The sequence below is a fragment of the Lepidochelys kempii genome, chromosome 9, assembly GCF_965140285.1.
Source record: "Lepidochelys kempii isolate rLepKem1 chromosome 9, rLepKem1.hap1, whole genome shotgun sequence".
Taxonomy (NCBI): Eukaryota; Metazoa; Chordata; order Testudines; family Cheloniidae; genus Lepidochelys; species Lepidochelys kempii.
This window is the reverse complement of record NC_136388.1, coordinates 67,121,514-67,146,244: the sequence shown is the minus strand read 5'-3', so window position 1 is coordinate 67,146,244 and position 24,731 is coordinate 67,121,514. Positions and strand designations below refer to the sequence as shown.

The 24,731-nt window shown below is 39.5% G+C and overlaps 1 protein-coding gene across 8 annotated transcripts in view; it reads left to right on the top strand.

The window, feature by feature from the left end:
* DIAPH2 (diaphanous related formin 2) overlaps positions 1-24,731 on the top strand; it is an 807,504-nt gene that overhangs the window by 199,613 nt on the left and 583,160 nt on the right. For all 8 annotated transcript variants that reach the window (XR_012160923.2, XM_073360856.2, XM_073360854.1 and 5 more), the window contains one exon: positions 6,573-6,687. Coding sequence is in view for 7 of the 8 variants with exons in the window: in XM_073360856.2 (XP_073216957.1) it covers positions 6,573-6,687 (115 nt within the window). In the remaining variant the exon portion in view is untranslated. The remainder of the gene's footprint in view (positions 1-6,572; positions 6,688-24,731) is intronic.

Here is a 24,731-nt window from a genome sequence, read left to right as displayed (position 1 = left end):
AAATATGTTTTAAAAGCCAGCATGTTAGAAAACATCTGTTCTTTGTTTGCGGAGCCACCAAAATTGCAATGGAAGCCTACTCTTGCAGGATCTGCGATTTCTGTGAAAGGTTGTGTAAACCTTTTAGAGCAGACGTAATCCATTCTGTGGACTTTTCAGAAAACAATGCTTGAATGCTTTTAGCATACTTGTTAGGTCTACAGAGTGCTTAGAGTAAGTTCATAAAATCTCATGTAGTTTTGTTTACTGGGAATGGTGTCATATGCTCCATAATGATACTCACAAAATTACAGCTTTCTCGGTATATAGTGGGATGATCATAATTAGTCCACATCATACTTATTGTTGAGATTCAAATAGAAGAAGTTATGAAAAAGTGTTGAGCTGGAGGATGAACGCTGTGAAAAATAAGCAGAGTTGAGACTGAACATTTGTTTGCCGCTGGAGGTATAAAAATTCATCTAACCAAACAGTAGACTATATGCATGCCCTTTAAATTATTTCTGGGTTGTTTTTTGGGAGTAAAAGCAATTGCATTGTCAGTGCTGATCTCTGGAGTCAGGCCATCACCCCACATCTAGAAGAAAGTGCTGAAGACTCTGCAGGCATCAAAATGGGTTAGGTGTGGGCAGTGCATGTCCCTTTTCTACTTAACATTATTGTGCTTTTGAGTGAGAGCAGACACATGAAAGGTACTGTAAGCTGTGAGAGTATAGCCAGCTGTGCACAGTGGGGCATGGGTCATCAGAACCAACTGTTGGAGGATGAAGATTACAAGGACAATTTTAACTGGACAGTAATGTTCTTTACTAAAGAGTTCAATTGTAGTATGCAAGTATGATATGTAACAGTGGCCTACTGTCACAAATCTATCAGTCTACAAAAGCAGCCCCAAAATAGAACACATCAGTGGATAACCAAGTGTGTTCCTTTGCTGGCTACATTCCCAGTCACACTTAAGTGATGGGGAGACAAATAGTCACATCTCCAACCCAGCTCTCAAGTTGCTTCCTCTGTGTGGTGAGCTACAGTGGGAAAACATCTGCAGTTACACGCCTATACTATATAGGTGGTCTTGGAGTTACAGCACTTGACTGGGACTAAAGCAATCTTGGTTAATTTCTGCCAGAGATTTCCTCTCTGACCGTGATCTTGTTTCTTAATCTGTGAAATGGCAGTAGTCCATGTTTATTCAATACCTTCCTGAATCAGGACCCTCCTGAGGTATTTGTCTGCGGCCCTGAGGAGCAAAACTAGTTTGTTACCCCTGTCTCCACACATGGAGTTAATTGGTTGAATGCATGATTTCAAGAATGTTTGAGTCCAAAGTAAGATAACTTTCACTCCACTGGAAATCGGGGATGTTGTGGTCCTCCTTCTGAAAGGAGGACCAAATTGGGCCCATTGTAGCACTATCTTCTTCTTCGCAGATAATTGTGATACTTTCAGTTCTGTGGCAAGTTCCGTTAAGATTTAAAAAACAAAAAGGCCCAGTAGGCGGATATAGCTATGCAGTACTTAAAAACCTCTGAGTGGAAATGTATATATTGTGAACTTATATAATTTACCATGAGAATAAATTTATATTATTTACCATCGTCAGTGTTCTGCCAGAAGACATAGATGTTAAAAGTAATTCTGAAATATATGTAGCATTTACAAAATTAAAAAAAGTAGAGTTAAAAAACTGACCTTTAAACTAAAATATTAAAGAATCAAGCTCTAACTAAAAAGTTAAGCATTCTTTTCTATTTTGTTTTTGTTACTCATTGACCATCTTGAAATACATTTGGACTTTTCTTACAGTGTTCCCTTTTTTTACCCCTTCTATACTTTTATGTTTAAATATCTGTGTGAGAGCATAAATGGTTATGTGGTCATTCCCTTCTTTACTACAAGAAGATGCTTTCTGGATTCCTCTTATTCACCACTTTATTTTTCCCCTTTAAGCTTCTTAATTGAGTTAGCTCGTATCACTGTTGCAGATAGATCTATTCTCTCGATTTACAGAGTGCCAAATCATCCAGGTGTCTTGTTATATTTTACTTGTGAGTCCTTATAATTCCTGGGCTGGCTATATGAGGTTACTAAATAGAGTTATGCAACACTTTCAGTCTTCCCAGGAGCTCACTAATTTAGCAATGCTCTCACTACAGGAAATTCAGAATGAAGTTTAGTACTTGAATCCTATCCCTTACATGCTGTGCTGTCATTAGACTTCTTGACTTTCCCTCTCATCACATGATTGTTTTAATTAAACTTGTGCTAGACACACAAAATGAGTTGAATCAAAGTTTTGTAAGCCTGCATCTGGTAATTTAAAATCCATTTAATCTTAAATTACATTTAATTTAGAAATCCTGATGCCTGTGTTCCCCCAAATGATTACTCCTTTTGCTAATAAAAAATGCACTGTAAACTTACGTGGTATTGTGTGATTACCACTGCTTGTTTTACTGGGCAGACAATTGCAGTATGAACTCCACTTTTTGGTAATATTTAAAGACAAGTGTCTGCAATTCAGATTATTGCTGAGAACTGATGTCACTGGGGCCAAGCAATATAGTTTTCTCCTGCTTCATCTCAGCGATATGAAATAAAAGCAATAATTCCTGTTCCTGATGCCAAAGTAGTGACCGTGTCAGTGCTTGATAGTTTGTCGTAGAGAACTGGAGAGCTAGATTGCTGCTGTTATAAACCCAGAGAAAATTACAGGCGTTTTATGTCCATATTAAATTCTAAGTATATGGTTTTCAAAACCAGAGGTTTTTCATGAAATTATCATTAAACAGTTACACAGATTATCTTTTAGAACATCTCTCATCCCTCTTCAATAGCCATTGTTGATGCTAAATGCTATTCTTATAAATAAACAAATGTCTAATTTATTTTGGCTGAGCTCTGTCTTATTCACAGCATGAATTCCTGTGGGTTGCCTTTATACTGTTTAAGAAATGCATTGTATGTTATCTGTTTTTAAGTTTAGCATTGAGTTGCCCGCTTGTTCTTATATTATTACAAAGGACAAATAGTGCAGTATTGCCATTCTTCATACTTTTAAATTATTTTGTGCACCTGTACCAGATAGTTTTCTTTTCTGGGACCAAGTATCAGAGGGGTAGTCATGTTAAACTGCATCCACAAAAACAATGAGGTGTCCGGTGGCACCTCAAAGACTAACAGATTTGTTTGGGCATAAGTTTTCGTGGGTAAAAAACCCACTTCTTCAGATGTATGAAGTGAAAATTACAGATACAGGCATAAATATATATTGGCACATGAAGAGCAGGGAGTTACCTTACAAGTGGAGAACCAGTGTTGAAGGCCAATTCAGTCAGGGTGGATGTGGTCCACTCCCAATAATGGATGAGGAAGTATCAATACCAAGAGAGGGAAAAAGGCTTTTGTAGTGAGCCAGCCACTCCCAATCGCCATTCAAGCCCAAATTGATGGTGTTAAATTGGCAAAATAATTGTAGCTTTGCAGTTTCTCTTTGAAGAAGTTTCTTTTCTCGTGTGACAGCTCTTGCTTTCCTGTTTCCTTGTTGTCATAATCTAGTCAAGCAACTAATGAAGACACGGGGCAGAGCTGTGGGGGGAAGTCTGAAAGAAAACTAGTGTCAGATTGATATGATGCTCATCTTAAAGCTATGCATTCAAGGCGCAGCTCAGTCCTGAACCAGAACAGAAAATGTCCAAGAAAGACTAATATTTTCTTCTTAAGAGATCTGTGTGAGTAGAGGGCAAACAGATTAAGACTTAATAGTGCATTTATCTCACTGCTTAGCCTGGCTCAGCGAGAGCATTTTGCTGATCATTTTGTCCAGTTTATCCAGGCTTCCCCTATAGGCAGCCTAGAATTTTTTTCCAGATACCTACCCCATACAAATTAATTAGACCCTTATTCACACTAATACTGTAGCAGTGCAACACTCTAATTCTAGAAAGTCTTTAAGCATTGCAAATATTACATATAGAATCATAGGAATGCAGGGCTATCCAGTCCCCTGTGCTGAGGCAGGACCGCTCCTAGACCAACCCTGACAGATTTGTGTAATCTGTTCCTTAAAAGCCTACAATGATGGGGATTCCACAGTCTACCTGGGAAGCTGGTTCCAGTGCTTAATTATCTTTATGGTGAGAAAGCTTCTCCTAATATTTGACCTAAATCTTGCTTACAGCAGATTGGTTTTTTTTTTGGTCCTGCCTTCAGTGGACATTGAGCAAAGTTGGTCACAGTTCTCTTAGTCTTCAAACATGTAAAGATAATCAGATTCCCACACCCCATCATTCTTCTTTCTTCAAGACGAAACATACCCATATTTTTAAACCATTCCTTATATATCATGTTTTTTAAGCCTTTTATTGTTTTTGTTCTCTGGACTCTGTCCAGATTGTCCATATATTTCTTAGTGTGCCACCCAAAACTTTACTCCATCTGAGTCTTCACCAATACCGAGTAGAGCAGGACAGTTATCTCTCTTGTCTTACATATGCCACTCCTGTAAATACACCCCAGACTGTTAGACTTTTTTGCTACGGGGAGTGCATATTTTTTGTCCAGTATTAGGGAAGGAATTGGTAAATATGTGGGAACCCAGTGGGGTCTATATGGAGGAAGCCAAGCTAATTTCTAGCACCATTTTATAGCCAATGTCCAGTGCAAGTTCTTGTTATGGAACGGGGATGGTGATCATATAAAATGAATAGGAATGGGATTTAGAGGAAAGTCTCATTTATGGAAGCTAGGAAACAAGGGTTCAGGGCTGCTGATGTCTGGTACAGTGGGGAACCAATCCCCTTTCTTTTCTGCCCCCTTTGCACTTACATGAGGGGAGGATGGCAGCCTTCCCCTGCTCCCCAGTAGCGTGAACGATTAAGGAAACAATAACTTGCACTGTACAATTAATTGGTGGATACTCCAAGATATTTTAGGTGAATAAAGTTGCAGCCTAATTAAACCACATCCATTGTCTTCTGTCTTTCTTTGGGCATGGCTGGACAAAGGTGCAGCTCTGTATACTGCAACAGAGTTGTGCTCAATAAAGTCAACGATGAAATTCCTATCACTGTCTCCTTACATTTGTCCGTGTATGCACTCAGTAATCAAAATAGAGTGGAATGTAGGACTTGTAAACCACCAACTTCTTTTTGCATGCTTGTTTTTAATCTAAGGGATAGGTCAAGGGTTGAGAGTTGATAAATTATTTGCCTGGATAGTGGAAAATTCTTGATGCTAGTCTCTCTCTCTCTCTCACACACACACACTCACGTTATTTGTGTAGCTTCCATTGTCTGTTCCTAATAGCAAAGTATGAATGCCGGGCTATCCTTTTGTTTTTTTTTAATTAATAATGATGCCTTCAAAGCAGGAGTGACACTGTAAAAAGGGTTTGAGAAAGCTTTCTGTATTTCTATGGATCTTTATTTTCTGGGCAATTTCTAGTTTTGAGATTATTTTTTAGCAATTCCAAAGTAATTAATCATCCACCACTGATAGGTACCCAAATCCTTTTGAGAGAAAGTGGGCAGGTTCGGGAGAAGGTTGTGTTTGGTGTTTTAGCATTGAAGAAAAGACAATTCACTTGGAAAAAATATATACGTATGCTTAAGTGGACAGTTAGGAGTGTTTTAAAAATAAGTTTGTTGAGATAGCGGACGCTGAAAAACAAGCTGTAATTAAATATCATTATGTCTTTTGCTGTTAGGAACAGACAATGGAAGTGCTGCAGATGATTTTTTGGGGGGAGAGTGTCAAGAACATACCACTATCCAGACAAATAATTTATCATTTCTTAACCCTTTTAGCTACTCCTGAAATTAAAAACAAGTACACAAAAAACATTGGATAATTTATAGTGACTACGTGAGTGGTGTCACACTGATTTCACTTCATGAAATCGGAAGACTTATCCATAATTTTTTAAAAAAAGTGTTAGAAATTAAATGTTTCTTGTTTATAATGTGGAAAATAGTTCAAACACTAGGTAAAAAGAAATTGAATTTAAAGGTGACTTTAAAAAAATTATTTCAAGTAAATATATATTGCGTCTCTTAAGGTAAAGGATATCAGTCCTTAAAATATTAAGCAAGTTTGTGTGTAGGCAAGGCCTTATTCTTGTCTCCTTCTGTCCTAGGGCTTGTCTTCACTGTGTCAGTGCACACCAGTTGAGTGTAAATTCTAGTCCGCACCAGTGTGTTTCACGCTAACTGGCCTTTGTGACCCTGCAGGACTTGACACCCAACTGCTGTTTGCTGACACACTGTGAAGACAAGGCCTTAGAGTTTGCAATTCTAAGGTGCTTAAAACCTTTATTTCCCATTGATTTCGGTGGTGCCCAGCACTTCTGAAAAGTAGACCCCTTGTTCAGGTTCCTATAAATGGCGTTAAATGTCAGGAGTGCGGCATTCTTTTGAAAATTGTGGCCATTTTTTCACTTGCTGGAATGCTTTTTAAATATCTACTAAGTTTAAACCAAATCCTCCATTAGGATCACCCATTGACTGAAAATGAATATTTGAAGTCTGAGTAGTCATTAACTTGAAGAATGAATATTTTGCTTTTTATTTCAGGTTGAACCCCAGGATATATTGGAAAACTGCTTTTGGTTAAAAGTTAGAGAGGATAAATTTGAAAATCCAGATCTGTTTGCAAAACTGGCGCTTACCTTTGGTACACAGATGAAAGGTAAATATACTTGTTCCTTAATTTGAAGCACTCATATGTGTGACTTGGTTTTAATTAATCTCTGTGGTATAAGAAAATATTTTCAATGGAAAAAAATAGTACTGCAATTCATTTTATAGATAGGAAATGTTAAAGAGTCAGGTTATAGGCTGTTACCACAGTAACATAAAATAAATATTTAAAATGTACATTTTATTAGTTATGTAGAGCATGGATTGCTTTACTGCATTATTCTTGGAGTTAATTTTTTTTTTGCATTTAGAAACATTACAGTGTACACAATGTTCTTTGAGGGGGTCAAAAAACATGTGGATAAGCGGGATCCAGTGGACATTGTGTACTTAGATTTCCAGAAAGCCTTTGACCCTCACCAAAGGCTCTTACATAAATTAAGTTGTCATGGGGTAAGAGGGAAGAGCCTTTTGTGGATTGAGAACTGGTTAAAAGACAGGGAACAAAGGGTAGGAATAAATGGTAAATTTTCAGAATGAAGAGGGTAATTAATGGTGTAATTAATTGGTCAGTCCTAGGACCAATCCTATTCAACTTATTCATAAGTGATCTGGAGGAAGGGGTAAACAGTTAGGTGGCAAAGTTTTCAGATGATACTAAACTGCTCAAGATAGTCAAGACCAAAGCAGACTGTGAAGAACTTCAAAAAGATCTCACAAAACGAAGTGATTGGCAACAAAATAGCAAATGAAATTTAATGTGGATAAATGTAAAGTAATGCACATTGGAAAAAATAACCCCAACTATACATACAATATGATTGGGCTAATTTAGCTACAACTAATCAGGAGAAAGTTCTTGGAGTCATTGTGGATAGTTTTCTGAAGATGTCCACGCAGTGTGCAGCAGCAGTCAAAAAAGCAAGCGGGAAGTTAGGAATCATTTAAAAAAGGGATCGAGAATAAGACTGAGAATATCTTATTGCCCTTAGTAAATCCACGGTACGCCCACATCTTGAATACTGCATACAGATGTGGTCTCCTCATCTCAACAAAGATATACTGGCATTAGAAAAGGTTCAGAAAAGAGCAACTAAAATGATTAGGGGTTTGGAAGGGGTCCCATATAAGGAGAGATTAAAGAGGCTAGGACTTTTCAGCTTGGAAAAGAGGAGACTAAGGGTGGGGATATGATAGAGGTATATAAAATCATGAGTGGTGTGGAGAAAGTGAATAAGGAAAAGTTATTTACTTGTTCCGCTAATATAAGAACTAGGGGACACCAAATGAAATTAATGGGCAGCAGGTTTAAACAAATAAAAGGAAGTTCTTCTTCACTCAGTGCACAGTCAACCTGTGAAACTCCTTGCCTGAGGAGGTTGTGAAGGCTAGGACTATAACAGGGTTTAAAAGAGAACTGGATAAATTCATGGAGGTCAAGTCCATTAATGGCTATTAGCCAGGATGGGTAAGGAATGGTGTCCCTAGCCTTTGTTTGTCAGACGGTGGAGATGGGTGGCAAGAGAGAGATCACTTGATCATTACATGTTAGGTTCACTCCCTCAGGGGCACCTGTCATTGGCCACTGTCGGTAGACAGGATACTGGGCTGGATGGACCTTTGGTCTCACCCAGTATGGTCATTCTTATGTTAAGTTCATTACTTACCACATGAATCGTCATCATTCATTGTTTTCAAAATTGTGATATATTTGCATTTTCTAATACATACCAATATAGAAAATGTTCTAATTGAAACAAGATGTTGTTTGTTTGTATTTTTAACTGAGAACTCACTATCCTGAAATTCTGAAAATACTGAATTCAGCTTTTTCTATTGTTGAAATTTTCATGACGTAGAATTTTAGAATAATCTGCCAACATTAGCAAGAACTGTAAAATTAGAGGGAAACTACAATTGTCTTATTGTAAACTATATATAGATATAGATTCACAAAAGTTAGAAAACTTGCGTCTTCGTGTAATGCCGACAGACCCTGGTTGCTGGGATTGAACCTGGGCCTCTGGAACTAAAAGCCAACTGGCTGTTAGCTAAGGCTGTAGAGCAGACTCATAATCTCTCTCTCTTCTCTCTCCTTCCCCCCCTCCCCCCGATGGGACAGAACACCACACCCAGAAGGTGTGATGTGCATATATGTGATTTTTCTGTCTTTTGTGTATCTATTCGTCCCAGAGGTTGGTTCTATATTATTTAAACTGTTTGCATAATGTCATTGTATAATATTCAGTATTCTTCTGGATCATTTTGGAAAACAAAATGAAATGCATATATTGATTGACCATGCCAAAGAGAACAATGCACTAGAAAAGCAATTTTGTGCCAGAGATTTCCATATAGTCAAAATAAGATCGATGCAAGTGACTTTTCAATAGTTCATTTCTGCTAACATTTTGGACTACTAATTAGTTTATTTCTGAAGGATATATTTGCTTTCTCAATCTGTAATAATTTATGTCAGTGTTTCAATTTCAAAAAAATCTGAAATATAGTTGACTGACAATTGAATGGCTTACTGTGGATGTGATTCTTTATAATGTCTTCAGCTTTTTGTGAGTTTTAAACATAATTTTTGTATGCTCTCATCTGAATCTGGACAGAAATTTCTCAAGACGGACAATTGTTCATTATTATTCATTATGAATAATCAATCACTATTTAATGCTTGGGCCATTTGTCAGTAGTTACTATGTCAGGCATTCATAAAGTGCAAGTACTGTTCAGGTATGGTTCAATAATAATTTACTTATGAGTTTATAAGGCAATTCAACAAATGATAGCACTATTTTGGACTAAGTACTAAAAGAATAAATTCATGCAGTTACAAATCCCTTTTTCCTATTTGTCAGGTAGCTACACTACATTGCAATGCAGGAGCATACAATTCTGGAAGATTAATGGAAGTCAGATAATCAAGTGTTCATAGGTCAACTGTGCAAAGTTGATTTAAAGATCAAAACAGCAATCTAGATTTATGCTTGCAAAACAGAATGTGTTTCCTGAAAGAGTGCACTTCTTTCTTTTTCTTTCTTCAGACATGCAGTTGCTCTTACTTTTCTATTTAATGCTGAGAGTTGGATTTTTTCACAATTATGCATTGTATTTTAACAATAGGGAACTTGGGCTCTGATAAAGGGGACTGGTGTGCTGCCACATGTTTCAGAAATTACTAGGGGATGGAGAGAGTTGCTTTAAAAATATTGTGTAATCTACTCTTAATTGACTTGAGTAAAAAGAGAGCCTTCTGATATCTTAACCACATTTTGAACAAGAATAACAAGAACCATTGTGTTTTGAAACATCTAAGTGCTTGTGTAGACAAAGTTAATTTGGATTAAGGTAGTGGGAGAATTTGAAGTAGAATAGCTATTCCTGAATAACTCTGTGTGTCCAATAAAAGTTCCTATCTCACCCACCTTGTCCCCATGTTTGGACACTTACTACAGAATAAAGTACTTCGTGTTTGTTTGACTTTGACAGTGGATTAAGCTAAATAGTTATTCTGGAATAATTCCATGTGTAGACAATCCCTAAATAGAATAGAATACAACTGTATAATAACAGAGTAGCTCTCAAAGTGCCTTACCATACTTAAACTCAGTTCCCTTTTGAAGTAGGTATTATACCCATTTTTTTCAGATAGGAAAGCAGAGTTCTGTTAGCTTTTTGTCGTGACACAGAAGCTCTGTGGCAGAGCCTAATATAGTATCTAGATCTCTTGACCCCAAATCCTATATGTTACCTGAAACTTCTCCTACATGTAAGATCTCCAGTTCTAGAATGTGTGTAGGTGTGTCTCTGTGTATATATTGATACATATCATAGAATCATAGAATATCAGGGTTGGAAGGGACCCCAGAAGGTCATCTAGTCCAACCCCCTGCTCGAAGCAGGACCAATTCCCAGTTAAATCATCCCAGCCAGGGCTTTGTCAAGCCTGACCTTAAAAACCTCTAAGGAAGGAGATTCTACCACCTCCCTAGGTAACGCATTCCAGTGTTTCACCACCCTCTTAGTGAAAAAGTTTTTCCTAATATCCAATCTAAACCTCCCCCACTGCAACTTGAGTTGCACTGCAACTTGCAACTACATATGTGTAGATACACCTGGAAAAAGGAAACACGGCATTATACCTGTAGAAGTGCCCACTTGGAAACGTCTGCCCCCAAAATATCCCCCCAAGCACTACACCCCCTTTCCTGGGGAAGGCTTGATAAAAATCCTCACCAATTTGTACAGGTGAACACAGACCCAAACCCTTGGATCTTAAGAACAATGAAAAAGCAATCAGGTTCTTAAAAGAAGAATTTTAATTAAAGAAAAAGTAAAAGAATCACCTCTGTAAAATCAGGATGGTAAATACCTTACAGGGTAATCAGATTGAATCATAGAATATCAGGGTTGGAAGGGACCTCAGGAGGTCATCTAATCCAACTCCCTGCTCAAAGCAGGACTAATCCCCAATTAAATCAACCCAGCCAGGGCTTTGTCAAGCCTGACCTTAAAAACTTCTAAGGAAAGAGATTCTACCACCTCCCTAGGTAACGCATTCCAGTGTTTCACCACCCTCCTAGTGAAAAAGTTTTTCCTAATATCCAACCTAAATCTCCCCCGCTGCAACTTGAGACCATTACTCCTTGTCCTGTCATCTTCTACCACTGAGAATAGTCTAGAACCATCCTCTTTGGAACCACCTCTCAGGTAGTTGAAAGCAACTATCAAATCCCCCCTCATTCTTTTCTGCAGACTAAACAATCCCAGTTCCCTGAGCCTCTCCTAATAAGTCATGTGTTCCAGACCCCTAATCATTTTTGTTGCCCTTCGCTGGACACTCTCCAATTTTTCCACATGCTTTTTGTAGTGTGGGGCCCAAAACTGGACACAGTACTCCAGATGATTACTTGGTGGGATAACTCACATGACTGGAGTACTGTCATGGATGGTTATAAACTGTTCAGGAAGGACAGGCAGGGCAGAAAAGGTGGGGGAGTAGCACTGTATGTAAGGGAGCAGTATGACTGCTCAGAGCTCCGGTACGAAACTGCAGAAAAACCTGAGTGTCTCTGGATTAAGTTTAGAAGTGTGTGCAACAAGAGTGATGTAGTGGTGGGAGTCTGCTATAGACCACCGGACCAGGGGGATGAGGTGGATGAGGCTTTCTTCCGGCAGCTCACGGAAGCTACTAGATCGCATGCCCTGATTCTCATGGGTGACTTTAATTTTCCTGATATCTGCTGGGAGAGCAACACAGTGGTGCATAGACAATCCAGGAAGTTTTTGGAAAGCGTAGGGGACAATTTCCTGGCGCAAGTGCTAGAGGAGCCAACTAGGGGGGGCGCTTTTCTTGACCTGCTGCTCACAAACCGGGTAGAATTAGTGGGGGAAGCAAAAGTGGATGGGAATCTGGGAGGCAGTGACCATGAGTTGGTTGAGTTCAGGATCCTGACGCAGGGAAGAAAGGTAAGCAGCAGGATACGGACCCTGGACTTCAGGAAAGCAGACTTCGACTCCCTCAGGGAACGGATGGCCAGGATCCCCTGGGGGACTAACTTGAAGGGGAAAGGAGTCCAGGAGAGCTGGCTGTATTTCAAGGAATCCCTGTTGAGGTTACAGGGACAAACCATCCCGATGAGTCGAAAGAATAGTAAATATGGCAGGCGACCAGCTTGGCTTAATGGTGAAATCCTAGCGGATCTTAAACGTAAAAAAGAAGCTTACAAGAAGTGGAAGGTTGGACATATGACCAGGGAAGAGTATAAAAATATTGCTCGGGCATGTAGGAATGTTATCAGGAGGGCCAAATCGCACCTGGAGCTGCAGCTAGCCAGAGATGTCAAGAGTAACAAGAAGGGTTTCTTCAGGTATGTTGGCAACAAGAAGAAAGCCAAGGAATGTGTGGGCCCCTTACTGAATGAGGGAGGCAACCTAGTGACAGAGGATGTGGAAAAAGCTAATGTACTCAATGCTTTTTTTGCCTCTGTTTTCACTAACAAGGTCAGCTCCCAGACTGCTGCGCTGGGCATCACAAAATGTGGAAGAGATGGCCAGCCCTCTGTGGAGATAGAGGCGGTTAGGGACTATTTAGAAAAGCTGGACGTGCACAAGTCCATGGGGCCGGACGAGTTGCATCCGAGAGTGCTGAAGGAATTGGCGGCTGTGATTGCAGAGCCACTGGCCATTATCTTTGAAAACTCGTGGCAAACGGGGGAAGTCCCGGATGACTGGAAAAAGGCTAATGTAGTGCCAATCTTTAAAAAAGGGAAGAAGGAAGATCCTGGGAACTACAGGCCAGTCAGCCTCACCTCAGTCCCTGGAAAAATCATGGAGCAGGTCCTCAAAGAATCAATCCTGAAGCACTTGCATGAGAGGAAAGTGATCAGGAACAGCCAGCATGGATTCACCAAGGGAAGGTCATGCCTGACTAATCTAATCGCCTTTTATGATGAGATTACTGGTTCTGTGGATGAAGGGAAAGCAGTGGATGTATTGTTTCTTGACTTTAGCAAAGCTTTTGACACGGTCTCCCATAGTATTCTTGTCAGCAAGTTAAGGAAGTATGGGCTGGATGAATGCACTATAAGGTGGGTAGAAAGCTGGCTAGATTGTCGGGCTCAACGGGTAGTGATCAATGGCTCCATGTCTAGTTGGCAGCCGGTATCAAGTGGAGTGCCCCAAGGGTCGGTCCCGGGGCCGGTTTTGTTCAATATCTTCATAAATGATCTGGAGGATGGTGTGGATTGCACTCGTCCACTGTCACCCCTAATCCTCCAATTTGTCTAGGTCCCTCTGTATCTTATCCCTACCTGCCACCGTATCTACCACTCCTCCTAGTTTAGTATCATCAGCAAATTTGCTGAGAGTGCAATCCACACCATCCTCCAGATCATTTATGAAGATATTGAACAAAACCGGCCCCGGGACCGACCCTTGGGGTACTCCACTTGATACCGGCTGCCATCTAGACATGGAGCCATTGATCACTACCCATTGAGCCCGACAATCTAGCCAACTTTCTGCCCACCTTATAGTGCATTCATCCAGCCCATACTTCTTTAACTTGCTGACAAGAATACTGTGGGAGACCGTGTCAAAAGCTTTGCTAAAATCAAGAAACAATACATCCACTGCTTTCCTTTCATCCACAGAACCAGTAATCTCATCATAGAAGGCGTTTAGATTAGTCAGGCATGACCTTCCCTTGGTGAATCCATGCTGACTGTTCCTGATCACTTTCCTCTCATGTAAGTGCTTCAGGATTGATTCCTTGAGGACCTGCTCCATGATTTTTCTGGGGACTGAGGTGAGGCTGACTGGCCTGTAGTTCCCAGGATCCTCCTTCTTTCCCTTTTTAAAGATGGGCACTACATTAGCCTTTTTCCAGTCTTCTGGGACTTCCCCCGATCGCCATGAGTTTTCAAAGATAATGGCCAATGGCTCTGCAATCACATCCGCCAATTCCTTTAGCACTCTCGGATGCAACGTATTCGGCCCCATGGACTTGTGCGCGTCCAGCTTTTCTAAATAGTCCCTAACCACTTCTTTCTCCACATAGGGCTGGTCACCTACTCCCCATGCTGTGTTGCCCAGCGCAGCAGTCTGGGAGCTGACCTTGTTCGTGAAGACAGAGGCAAAGAAAGCATTGAGAACATTAGCTTTTTCCACATCCTCTGCCACTAGGTTGCCTCCCTCATTCAGTAAGGGGCCCACGCTTTCCTTGGCTTTCTTCTTGTTGCCAACATACCTGAAGAAACCCTTCTTGTTACTCTTAACATCTCTTGCTAGCTGCAGCTCCAGGTGCGATTTGGCCCTCCAGATTTCATTCCTATGTGCCCGAGCAACATTTTTATACTCTTCCCTGGTCATTTGTCCAATCTTCCACTTCTTGTAAGCTTCTTTTTTATGTTTAAGATCCGCAAGGATTTCACTGTTAAGCCGAGCTGGTTGCTTGCCATATTTACTATTCTTTCGACACATAGGGATGGTTTGTCCCTGTAACCTCAATAGGGATTCTTTGAAATACAGCCAGCTCTCCTGGACTCCTTTCCCCCTCATGTTATTATCCCAGGGGATCCTACCCATCAGTTCCCTGAGGGAGTCGAAGTCTGCTTTCCTGAAGTCCAGGGTCTATATTCTGCTGCTTACCTTTCTTCCCTGTGTCAGGATCCTGAACTCGACCAACTCATGGTCACTGCCTCCCAGATTCCCATCCACTTTTGCTTCCCCCACTAATTCTTCCCGGTTTGTGAGCAGCTGGTCAAGAAAAGCTCTCCCCCTAGTTGGCTCCTCCAGCACTTGCACCAGGAAATTGTCCCCTACATTTTCCAAAAGCTTCCTGGATTGTCTGTGCACCGCTGTAGGGCTCTCGCAGCAGATATCAGGATGATTAAAGTCGCCCATGAGAACCATGAAAACATAGAGAATCCCTCTAGGCTAAACCTTAAGTTACAAAAAGACAGAAAAACAGGCATATCCATTCTATTCAGCACAACTTATTTTATCAGCCATTTAAACAAAACAGAATCTAATGCATATCTAACTAGATTGCTTACTAACTCTTTACAGGAGTTCTGACCTGCATTCCTGCTCTGGTCCCAGCAAAAGCATCACAAAGACAGAGAGGACCCTTAGTGTCCCCCCGTCACCCCACAAGCTTTGAAAGTATCTTGTCTCCTCATTGGTCATTTTGGTCAGGTGCCAGTGAGGTTACCTTAGCTTCTTAACCCTTTACAGGTGAAAGGGTTTATCCTCTGGCCAGGAAGGATTTAAAGGTGGTTAGTCATCCCTTTATATTTATGACAACTAGAAACCATAATAGGAATGTAGTTAAATAATTATAGTTACAATCATCAATATTAACTGCTTGAAGTAACAGCATCAAATATATAACTGTAATGACTAATGCAAACTTCTAGGGTTCTCCAGGGGCTTGATGAGATGCAAAAGATACATAGTTTGTGAAAATTGGTCGGATTTAACCCTGACAAGAGATGATGTTTTCCAGTAATTGAAGAGATGAAAAGGTGTCAAGTGAGATAGTCAATACATTAGTATAATTGTGCGGGTGAAATTAAGTATTGCAGAATCAAAACCGTATTACAGAATTCAAATTACAAGTTAATTGAAGTTAAGGCTGTTTTTCTAATTTTTTTTTAGACTGGCAACTATTTTTCTAGGAGAGTTAGTCATTGTTTGTTGGATAATTCCAGACACAAGAAAAATATCCTAGGTGGAAAGATGAAAAAGCAAAGACTGGTTACTCCAGCTCTATTGGTAATGTAGAGTTTCCCTCTTGATAATAGGAAACGATGAGATGACAGTAGCAGTGGAAAGCATGTTCATGAGTCAAGTTCTGATAGTAATGAGGAGAAAATGTCTTTGTCATCGTAATTGGCACAACATGGACAATTTCTGAATGGGACCTTTTTTACAGAGCAAATTTTTTTATTCTCACAAAACTTTATCCAGATTCTTATAAATGCAGCATGTGCTATGTACCTTGCAGTTCTCAAACCTCAGAACTCAGTTAGCCCTAGAAGGAGGCTCTCAAGTCGGTAGGACAGATTTCATAAACTAAAACAAGTGTTTAGTCTCATGTCTTCCATGTCCCTGCTCTTTTTCTGTTTGTCACTGGATCTCAGAATCATTTGTTTCTGACTAAATATTTTCCATATTTTTTCCTTTAAAATTTCTAACAGGAAAGTCTCATTAAGCTATTTTTATTTTAATATTTTGTTTTTATGAGCTAGCAAAAGTATACTTTTATTTTCTGAGACATTTTCATCATATGATGGTGATAAAAGGGAAGAAGTCTGTCTTTTAAAATAAGTTCTTCATGTGAACGTAAGATGGCATTAACAAATCATAAAGGGATTTGTACTTAATGTGCCTTGGGGAAATGTATTTCTCTATAGGCTGTTCTACTTGTTTCAGAGTAGCAGCCGTGTTAGTCTGTATCCGCAAAAAGAAAAGGAGTACTTGTGGCACTCCTTTTCTTTTTGTGTTCTACTTGTGAATCTTATGGTGAAAGAGAATGATAGCGAGAACTCCCAAGTTTTCTTGGGGAGGTGGCTTTATTTTTCCAGCCCATGGCACTGGCAGCTGGGCTCTTAGCTCTGTTTACTTCTTGAATTAGAAATTGCTTATCAGCATAAGGTAAAATAAACTGGAAATTTCTGTGTCTGTAGTGAAAGTTGGAAAATTATAGAGGGCCCTTACCAACCATGCTTAAGGAAAATCAAACAGAAAGCTGTTTTGGCACAGTCATTGGAGGTTTAATGTACTTTTTAACCTTATTCTGTGTCTCTATCCCTTTACCAGTATTGTTTTTTATGAGTTGCCACCTTCCAGTTGGAGTGACTTGAACACACTTTTTTCTTTCAGAGAGCCAGCGTGCTTTACGTGTTATCCTTTTTTTCTGTGGAAGTCAAAGAGCTAAGGTATTTGCTCCATATTTAATCTTCAATGGCTGAACAGGCTCCTCAGGGTTAGCGAAGTTGCATGGTGATCTTGACCGTCATATTCTTTCCTTACTTTAGGATTGTTCCTGTATTTTTAACCTTCAAAGTGCGTGCCTCAATGTCTCGATAATAGGTACTGAAAAATTATTTGGAGTTACACCTGAGAAACCCATTTCCAGGATCAAAATACCGGGACTTTAAGCGTTCATGTGCTTTACTGTAATGACTGTTGGATTTTTTCCAAGTGTTCCTCCCACTGCTTTTGTAGATGTGAAATTGGTCCTCTTTAGGCTTGGCTGATGAGCTAATATTTTCCTATATCTGACCATCTAAGTAAGACAGATTTGCCCAGAAGCATGGAAAATTCAAAACTCAATCTGCGGAACTCAATGAGATCAGGTAACATGTACAGAGCTCACCATTTTAACAAGTCATTAGTAGTTGCTGCATGGTGTTAGACAAGACTGCACCTTTTTTAATCTTACAGATAATAGGACAAGATGTCAATGGTAAGCATACTTTAACAGTGCTGGTAATGTTTGACAAACATCAACATTTTAATAGAGGAACAGCTTGTCTTAATATTAAACTTTAAGCAACTTGAGTGTAATGTAAATCAACCTTAATTATAGGCCAAATCATGAGGGGTAAAATTTTCAAAAGTGCCTAAGTGAGTTAGGCCCTAACTCGCATTGAAAGTCGATTAGGATTTCAGCTTACATGGAACTGAGGTGCTTTTGAAAGTTTTAACTAACGTCTCTATTGACTTGTTACTTGGTCCTTGATCAGACACATCTCCCATTTACTTCATTAAGAGCTTTGCTTGAGTCAGGTTATGAGTGAAGACTTGAGGATTCATCCTTTATATAAAAATTGAATTTCAGCTACATATTACTTTACCTATGCAATTGTTAGTGAATTTTTTTTCTGAAGAGTGTGTGATAAGTAACTAGTTATGGCAAACCCTAGAATACAATGTAAGAAATTACTGGGGAGTATGAAATACATTATAATGTAACTGCGGCAGTTTGGCAATGCTTAAAATAGATTATTAAAAATGAATGCTAAAGTAAATTAAAAATAATAGTGGAAATGCTACAGTCAGAAATTGTTTTTTCAATTCAAAATAAGGTGGATAGTTGTGCAGTTATACTTTGCTGTTCATAATAGGGTGCTAAAATTTGTGCAAACAGCTTTGGTTTTACAGACAGTTATTGTACTTATTAATGGTGTATTAAAGAATTAGTGTGAACTAATCTTCATAATACTCTCCTGATCATAAAAGGGTAGTACATGGAGTAGTTTGGACTTCAGAAAATCAGCCAGTTTTTTATTATTTTTTGTGAGTTGCTCTTTATATTTTCTCCCCGCTAGAGCTGGGCGGGAAACATTTTTCCACCAAGCAAAAATTGAGATTTCAAATAATTTTCTTTTCCATATCAGAATAAAACTGAGACCTTCTGAATTATTTTGTTGGAAAAAAATTGGCGGGGTGCGGGGGTGGGGGAGGAGACAATCACTTCAATGCAGAATAATCCCACCTGGGATATTCAAGACCAAGTTTCAAATCCCTGCTCAGTCTGATTCAGACCAGGGACTTGCATCTCAGTTTCCCATATCCCAAGTGAGTGCCATAACCACCAGGCTATTTGCTATGCTGGCATGAGTCTCTTCCAATGTAAACTTAGTTGAAACTGGGAAGTTCATGACCAGTTTTAGTTTCAGTGATCTGGCATTTTCTGGAGAAAATCATTTAGTTGGAAAACTCTCAACCAACTCTATTCCACAAAGGCTTTAGTAATGTCTGCAGATGGTTTTGTTTAAATTTGTATTAGGCTTACGGTAAAAGCTAAATATAATTTACAATTTGAAAACAAATTATTTTGCCTTTTGGCTTGCTCTTTTTGGATGATATTCTGCTGATTTTAAACTTCACTTCTGAATCGGTATAGTATGGTTACCGTACACTTATTACCCAGTTCTACAGAAACTGCATAAAATAGATTTGTAGAGCATAACTCAGGAAAAGTGTCGTGGCATAAACAGTTTTTTGGAGTGCAAGTTATATTTCACAAGATGTAAGAGATTTGGCATCTAACACTGTGGAGTAGTCTTACACCATAGAAGTAGCAGTACGCAGCTTGTCCCTTAGATGGTGTTTGCAGTTGTAGATGCTCCTCCCAAAAGAACTACAAAAGAGCTCACAGAATAGGTTCAGTTCAAGACTTCGGTAAGTGTATCTGGATGTGCTGGCCATGGATGTTTTGATTCAGTTTTCACCTTCTGCTTCATGTAGACAGGGTTTTATTTCAACCATTGTACAAATGCCGTGGTTGATTTTGTGTGCAGCAGTGTATAGGATATCTTTTTCTGAGTAGTCATCTTCTCCTAAATAAATGTAGGTAATCAATCTGTGCTGAAGATGTCATTGGCAACATCTGTGTTTCTGGCCAGTGGCTGTAATTACACTGTTTATCTAGTTTACCTCATTCTGCATCTCTCAAGTTAAACTAGCTTGTGAATTGTATTAGTTTTATGATGAACTTTTGATATGAAGAATTGCACACCTATTTGGAATTGTGTGAATAATGGATTTTTCTGTTCACTGGCAATTCTGAAAGATTGAAACAAAATTTTGTTTTGGGTCAACTGAAAATTAATTCTTTTTAAACTTTCAGCAAACCAGTCTGAAACTTCTTTTGGGGGTTTTCTGAAACATTTTGTTAGACCCTAAGCAAAACATTTCTGTTAGAATTTAAGCATTTTTTATTGTTTTAAAGAAATTATAAAACAAAATCGCAGCTTTTTGTTTCAAAAATTATTTTTTCAGAATTTTGACTTTTTTTTTACTGAAAGATTTGGCAAAAATGACACAAATTCACAGTGTTCCACTCTGCTGTCATGCTTTGTTTGCTTTTAGGAATTTTTGCCATTTTGTTCCTAAAGGATAAATTATATATACATTTTATTGTAAGATTTTCTAGTGAAAAGTCTGAGGCCATAACTTTCTCAAAATGCTGCTGATAGGGTTTCGTTCATGTGACACATGGTGAGATTGAAACATATTCAACTTCTCTCTGGAGAAGTGGGGTAAATAACCTGAGTTACTTGGAAAAACGTTATTGCATCATGTATTTGAATCTTTACATGAGTATGGGAATAAGATGTCGAAGAACATAAATATTCCTAGTTCTACTCTGACTTATCAACAAATCTCTTAACAGTTCAGCCCTCTGTATGTTGAGAATCTGTATTGTGACAATGACTGCAAGTGGGTAGTATTGGGTTAGCACCCACCCATGGCTAAAGGACCCTCTCCCAGTTGATGGGGAGGATCCAGTGACCCTGGGGCTCAAATAATTACGGGGGACAACAGAAAAAACAATGATAGGTGTGAAGATCAGAGGGTCAAAAGTAGGGATCCAGAAGGGATGCAAGCGGGTCCTGGAAGGCAGATTTGTTAGCCCTAGAATGTTAAAGGCCCTATAATCTGAGAAGCGGTTACCTCAGGTCAATTAGGGACACCTAAATCCAATTAATGGCTGCTTAAGACCTTTTAAAAACCCCTCTTCAGGTTGGGGGCGGAGCGGGGGGAAGAGGAGGAGACAAGCTGCTGCCAGCCTGGTGGCAGCAGAGAAATAAGCTGCTTCTTCTGCACTCCTTCCCATAGGGGAAATGGCCAAAACTGAGTGTCTGCTAGGGGAAGGACCGACACCCCAGGGAAAACAATAGGATGACAGCTTGCCCCAGTGAGGGAGTAGGAAAAGGTATCCACCTTTGTTTTGTGTTTGTGAGACTTTCCTTTTTCTTTGTTGGAGGATCACCCCTTAGGCCGGCCCTGAGGCCATCCTTGAAAATACGGCCAAATAAGCACAGGGTCAGGATGGGGAGACAAACACTGCCTAGAGTGGAGCTGATTCCCCGCCAACCCTCCCCCCCCCCTACACACACACTCTTCCAGAGGGGGAAGTGCTAAGTCTGGTGAGACAAAGAAGTCTCTGCCACAGTATGTTGAGGACTTCTGGAGCTTCGCAGAATTGACTTTTTTCTGTCTGCTTAAAGATGTGAAAACCTAACTAAGCATGTTTATTTCATTTACTTGATTAGGTGAATTTATTGGGCCCCTGTGAAGACATTCCTGTCCTGGGGACAGGTAAAATTTTAAGGACTGTGCTCATAGTTCACAGTTAATGCGTAGGTATCTTCAAACAAACTGATAACCTGTATTTGAGACTTTCTTGACCTCTGAGTGTTCGTATTTCTATGATGCTTCAGGGCCAATATTGAAAAAGCTTCAAATTCTATCCTAGAAGACAGGCATATTGTTGCCCTTTGTCTTACTGTTAAGTTAACTGAAAAGTTGCACAGAATCAAACTAGAAGACCTGACCTGCGAATAGAACACAAGTCACCAATATGCTGTACCAGTGGTGGATTAATGATTTTGCCACCCCTAGGCCCAGAAATAATTGCCTCCCTCCCAGCTCGCCTCCGCTCCGCCTCCTCCCCTAGCACGCCGCTGGGTCCTGCTTCTCCCTGCTCCCTGACAGTGCTTGTGTGTGAAACAGGTTCGTGGACGGGGGAAGGGAGGGAACGTGGTGCACTCAGGAGAAGAGGTAGGGCTGGGGCGGGGATTTGGGAAAGGGGACCAATAGGGACAGGGAGGGGGCGGGGAAGGGGTGGAGTTGGGGCGGGGCCGGGGGCAGAGGGTTTAAACCAGCACCGGGGGAAGCAACCTCTGGCTGCTATTATAAATTTGCCACCCTAGGCCTAGGCCTTGTTGGTCTAGGCGTTAATACGCTGCTGTGCTGGACCCAAGTCTTATCCACTGAGCCATGCTGTCTTAAAATGGGTGCTCAAAAATGGGTGTGGTTATCCTGTCCTAACCACTATCTGCCAAACATTCCTTCCAGATGACGGAATAGTCCCTAAAGTCTTGATCTTCAACTTTCTATTGCTGTCCAGGAAATAGTTGTATAAACCACTGGCAAGGTGTGTGCTAAGTCCCCTTCTAGTAGCTGGTCCACAGAAGATACCTTACTCCTCTTGGCGAAATGGTAGAGGTCTGTGCTTGGGATTTAAGGGTTCAGAGTACAAACCCTGTCGATAACCTAGCAGATCATTGATTGCATGTAATAGAATTTGTTTAGTCCTATTTGTTTAAACTGTTTAATTCATTCAGGTAGAGAACTTCCTTCAACACAGGTTTTATAGTTAAAAAGACCATTATCTGTCAATTATACCACATTATGTGACAAAACACAGGTGTTGCACACTTTGGTCTTGTGTCACACAGTTGGATTGCATGTGTGTCATGCTGCGAGATTTGAAGGAGGAAAGATGTATTCATTTGCTATAGTTAGGGTGACCAGACAGCAAATGTGAAAAATTGGGACGGGGGTGGGGTGTAATAAGAGCCTTTATAAGAAAAAGACCCCAAAATCGGGACATCTGGTCACCCTAGCTATAGTATGTAAACTCTAATGCAAGAATGGCTCTGGGTAGGAAGTAGAAAGGTATAATGAGAGGAAGTGAAATTTGCTTGTTACATGGGATTGAAGGGAACATGGAAAAGAAATGCCAAAGTCTTCTCCCATTGTTTCAAGTAGTGTGGCCCCATCTAGAAAGCCCTCTTTCAGAATACTCTATTGGCAATAATTGCTAATGTTCATTTGGCACAGCAAGTTTTGTTTTTCTGTTCGGATGAATACTTTATCATGACTACCCTTGCATTTGCCACTTAAAGACTGTACTACTGCAGTATGCTACTGGACATTGCACTGAGTGCAGCATGCGGCAGGCCACTTAAGTGTTGGTTTCCACTGGGGGTACTTGTGCTGTGGGAGCTGCTCTGGCAACTTGTTTTATTCTGGGTGAAGAATACAGCTCGATTTGACCTATTTAGCCGTATGTGGTTTGGATCTCTGAGTGACCTCTCTTCTCCTCATGTGATACTGCTGCGGTTGTCATTGATGTGGAGAGAAAACAAGTTTATATCTCTGCAACTGACTTAATTCTGCAAAACCAGCAACACATGCACATTTATCCTGTAGCTTACTATTTTCTACTTAATGACTATATATTGGTCCCTTCCTTAATTCTTTTAACCTTCCTTGTCTGAGCATAAGCCACCTACATTATTTCTGGATGCTGATCTCAGTACACTTTCTATAGAGCTAAACTTTTTTTTATGTCACTAATTTGTCTTGAGGAGTATGTTACTGTACTCATAAGAACTGAGACTAAATCATGTATCAAGAGATCTGATAGTGACTCCACACAAATTGTGAAACGTGTAAGGTATTGCTATGACGAGTTGACTTTTTCAGCATTGGAGCATGGCAGGATTATGTTTCTGAAAAGATCTGCTTATTCATACATTATGTGCAAAAATAATTCTGATGTCTGCTGGGTTGTAAAGAAGTATGCAGCGAACAAATGTGTTGAAACAAAAATAGAAATGGGTTTTATAATTGTTCTATAGCTATAGTTATGCAACCTGAAAAATCTACTTAGTACATTTTCTTGTTTAGTAGCTGTTTAAAGATATATAATAAAAGCCACATATCTGAAAAATGTTTTTTAATTTTACATGAACCTAAATTAAATCCAACAAGTTTAAAATAAATGAGCACTTACTTTTGGTTAATTTCATGTGTGTTCACAGTACTACATGTAGTATGTTCTGTTTTTTTTTTTCATGTAATACATGATCTAAATATCATATATTGAAGAGGCTAGTGTGTGAATGAGTAATTTCTACAAAAAGAGTCAAATTGCAGAAGAGGTTAGTCAATTAAATTGTAACCTATTTCTGTAACTTCCTGACCATTGAGAAAATATTTCAAATGCTGTTAAAGAAGCGGGGCAAGTCTTAATATTCATAAAAGTTGCCAGGTGGAAACTGTTACTATTGACCTAGTCTGGATTTGAATCAGAAACCTAGATTTGAAAGGCTTGGCCTCCTTTTCAGTCCCACACAACAGTTGCCTGTCTTGGGAGGGGATAGGGGGTTGTTTAAGTTTGTGACATTTTTTCTAAATTTATTTATTTGAAACAGACCCAAGAATAATTGGAGTTAATAAATTGTAAACAATTTGGGCCTAGTGTTGTAAGCTTCGTCATGAATAGTCTCACTGGTGTCAATAAGATTATTCATTTGAGTAGTGAAACAGTAGGATCTTTTTAATGGATTTATAAATTATAGTGGAGTAAATGTAAGGGGGTGCTGTTGTGTTTTTTCCTGTTATCGAAAGGAAATCTTTAAATTAACAAACACAGATAAATACATGAGAGAAAATTGTCATTAATCTTTTCCGTGTGATAACGTCCAACAGGTCAGAGTTAAAGAAACTCTTTGTTTTTTAAGACACATTTTCTACAAACCTAATTTTCTTACCTATATAGTTATAATAACTTGGATTATAAAAATTAAAAATAAAGAAAAAGAGAACCACATCAGTTTTTAACTTCCTGTTCTTTTTGAATGCCTTTTTCAGGTACATGTGCTTTAACATGTCACATCTCAAATGTCTGAACAGTGGAACTGAAAATTCCTTGGGGTCCACTTAGATAGCTGTAGTAACTCACACTCTGGTTTAATACCTAAAATTGTCTAT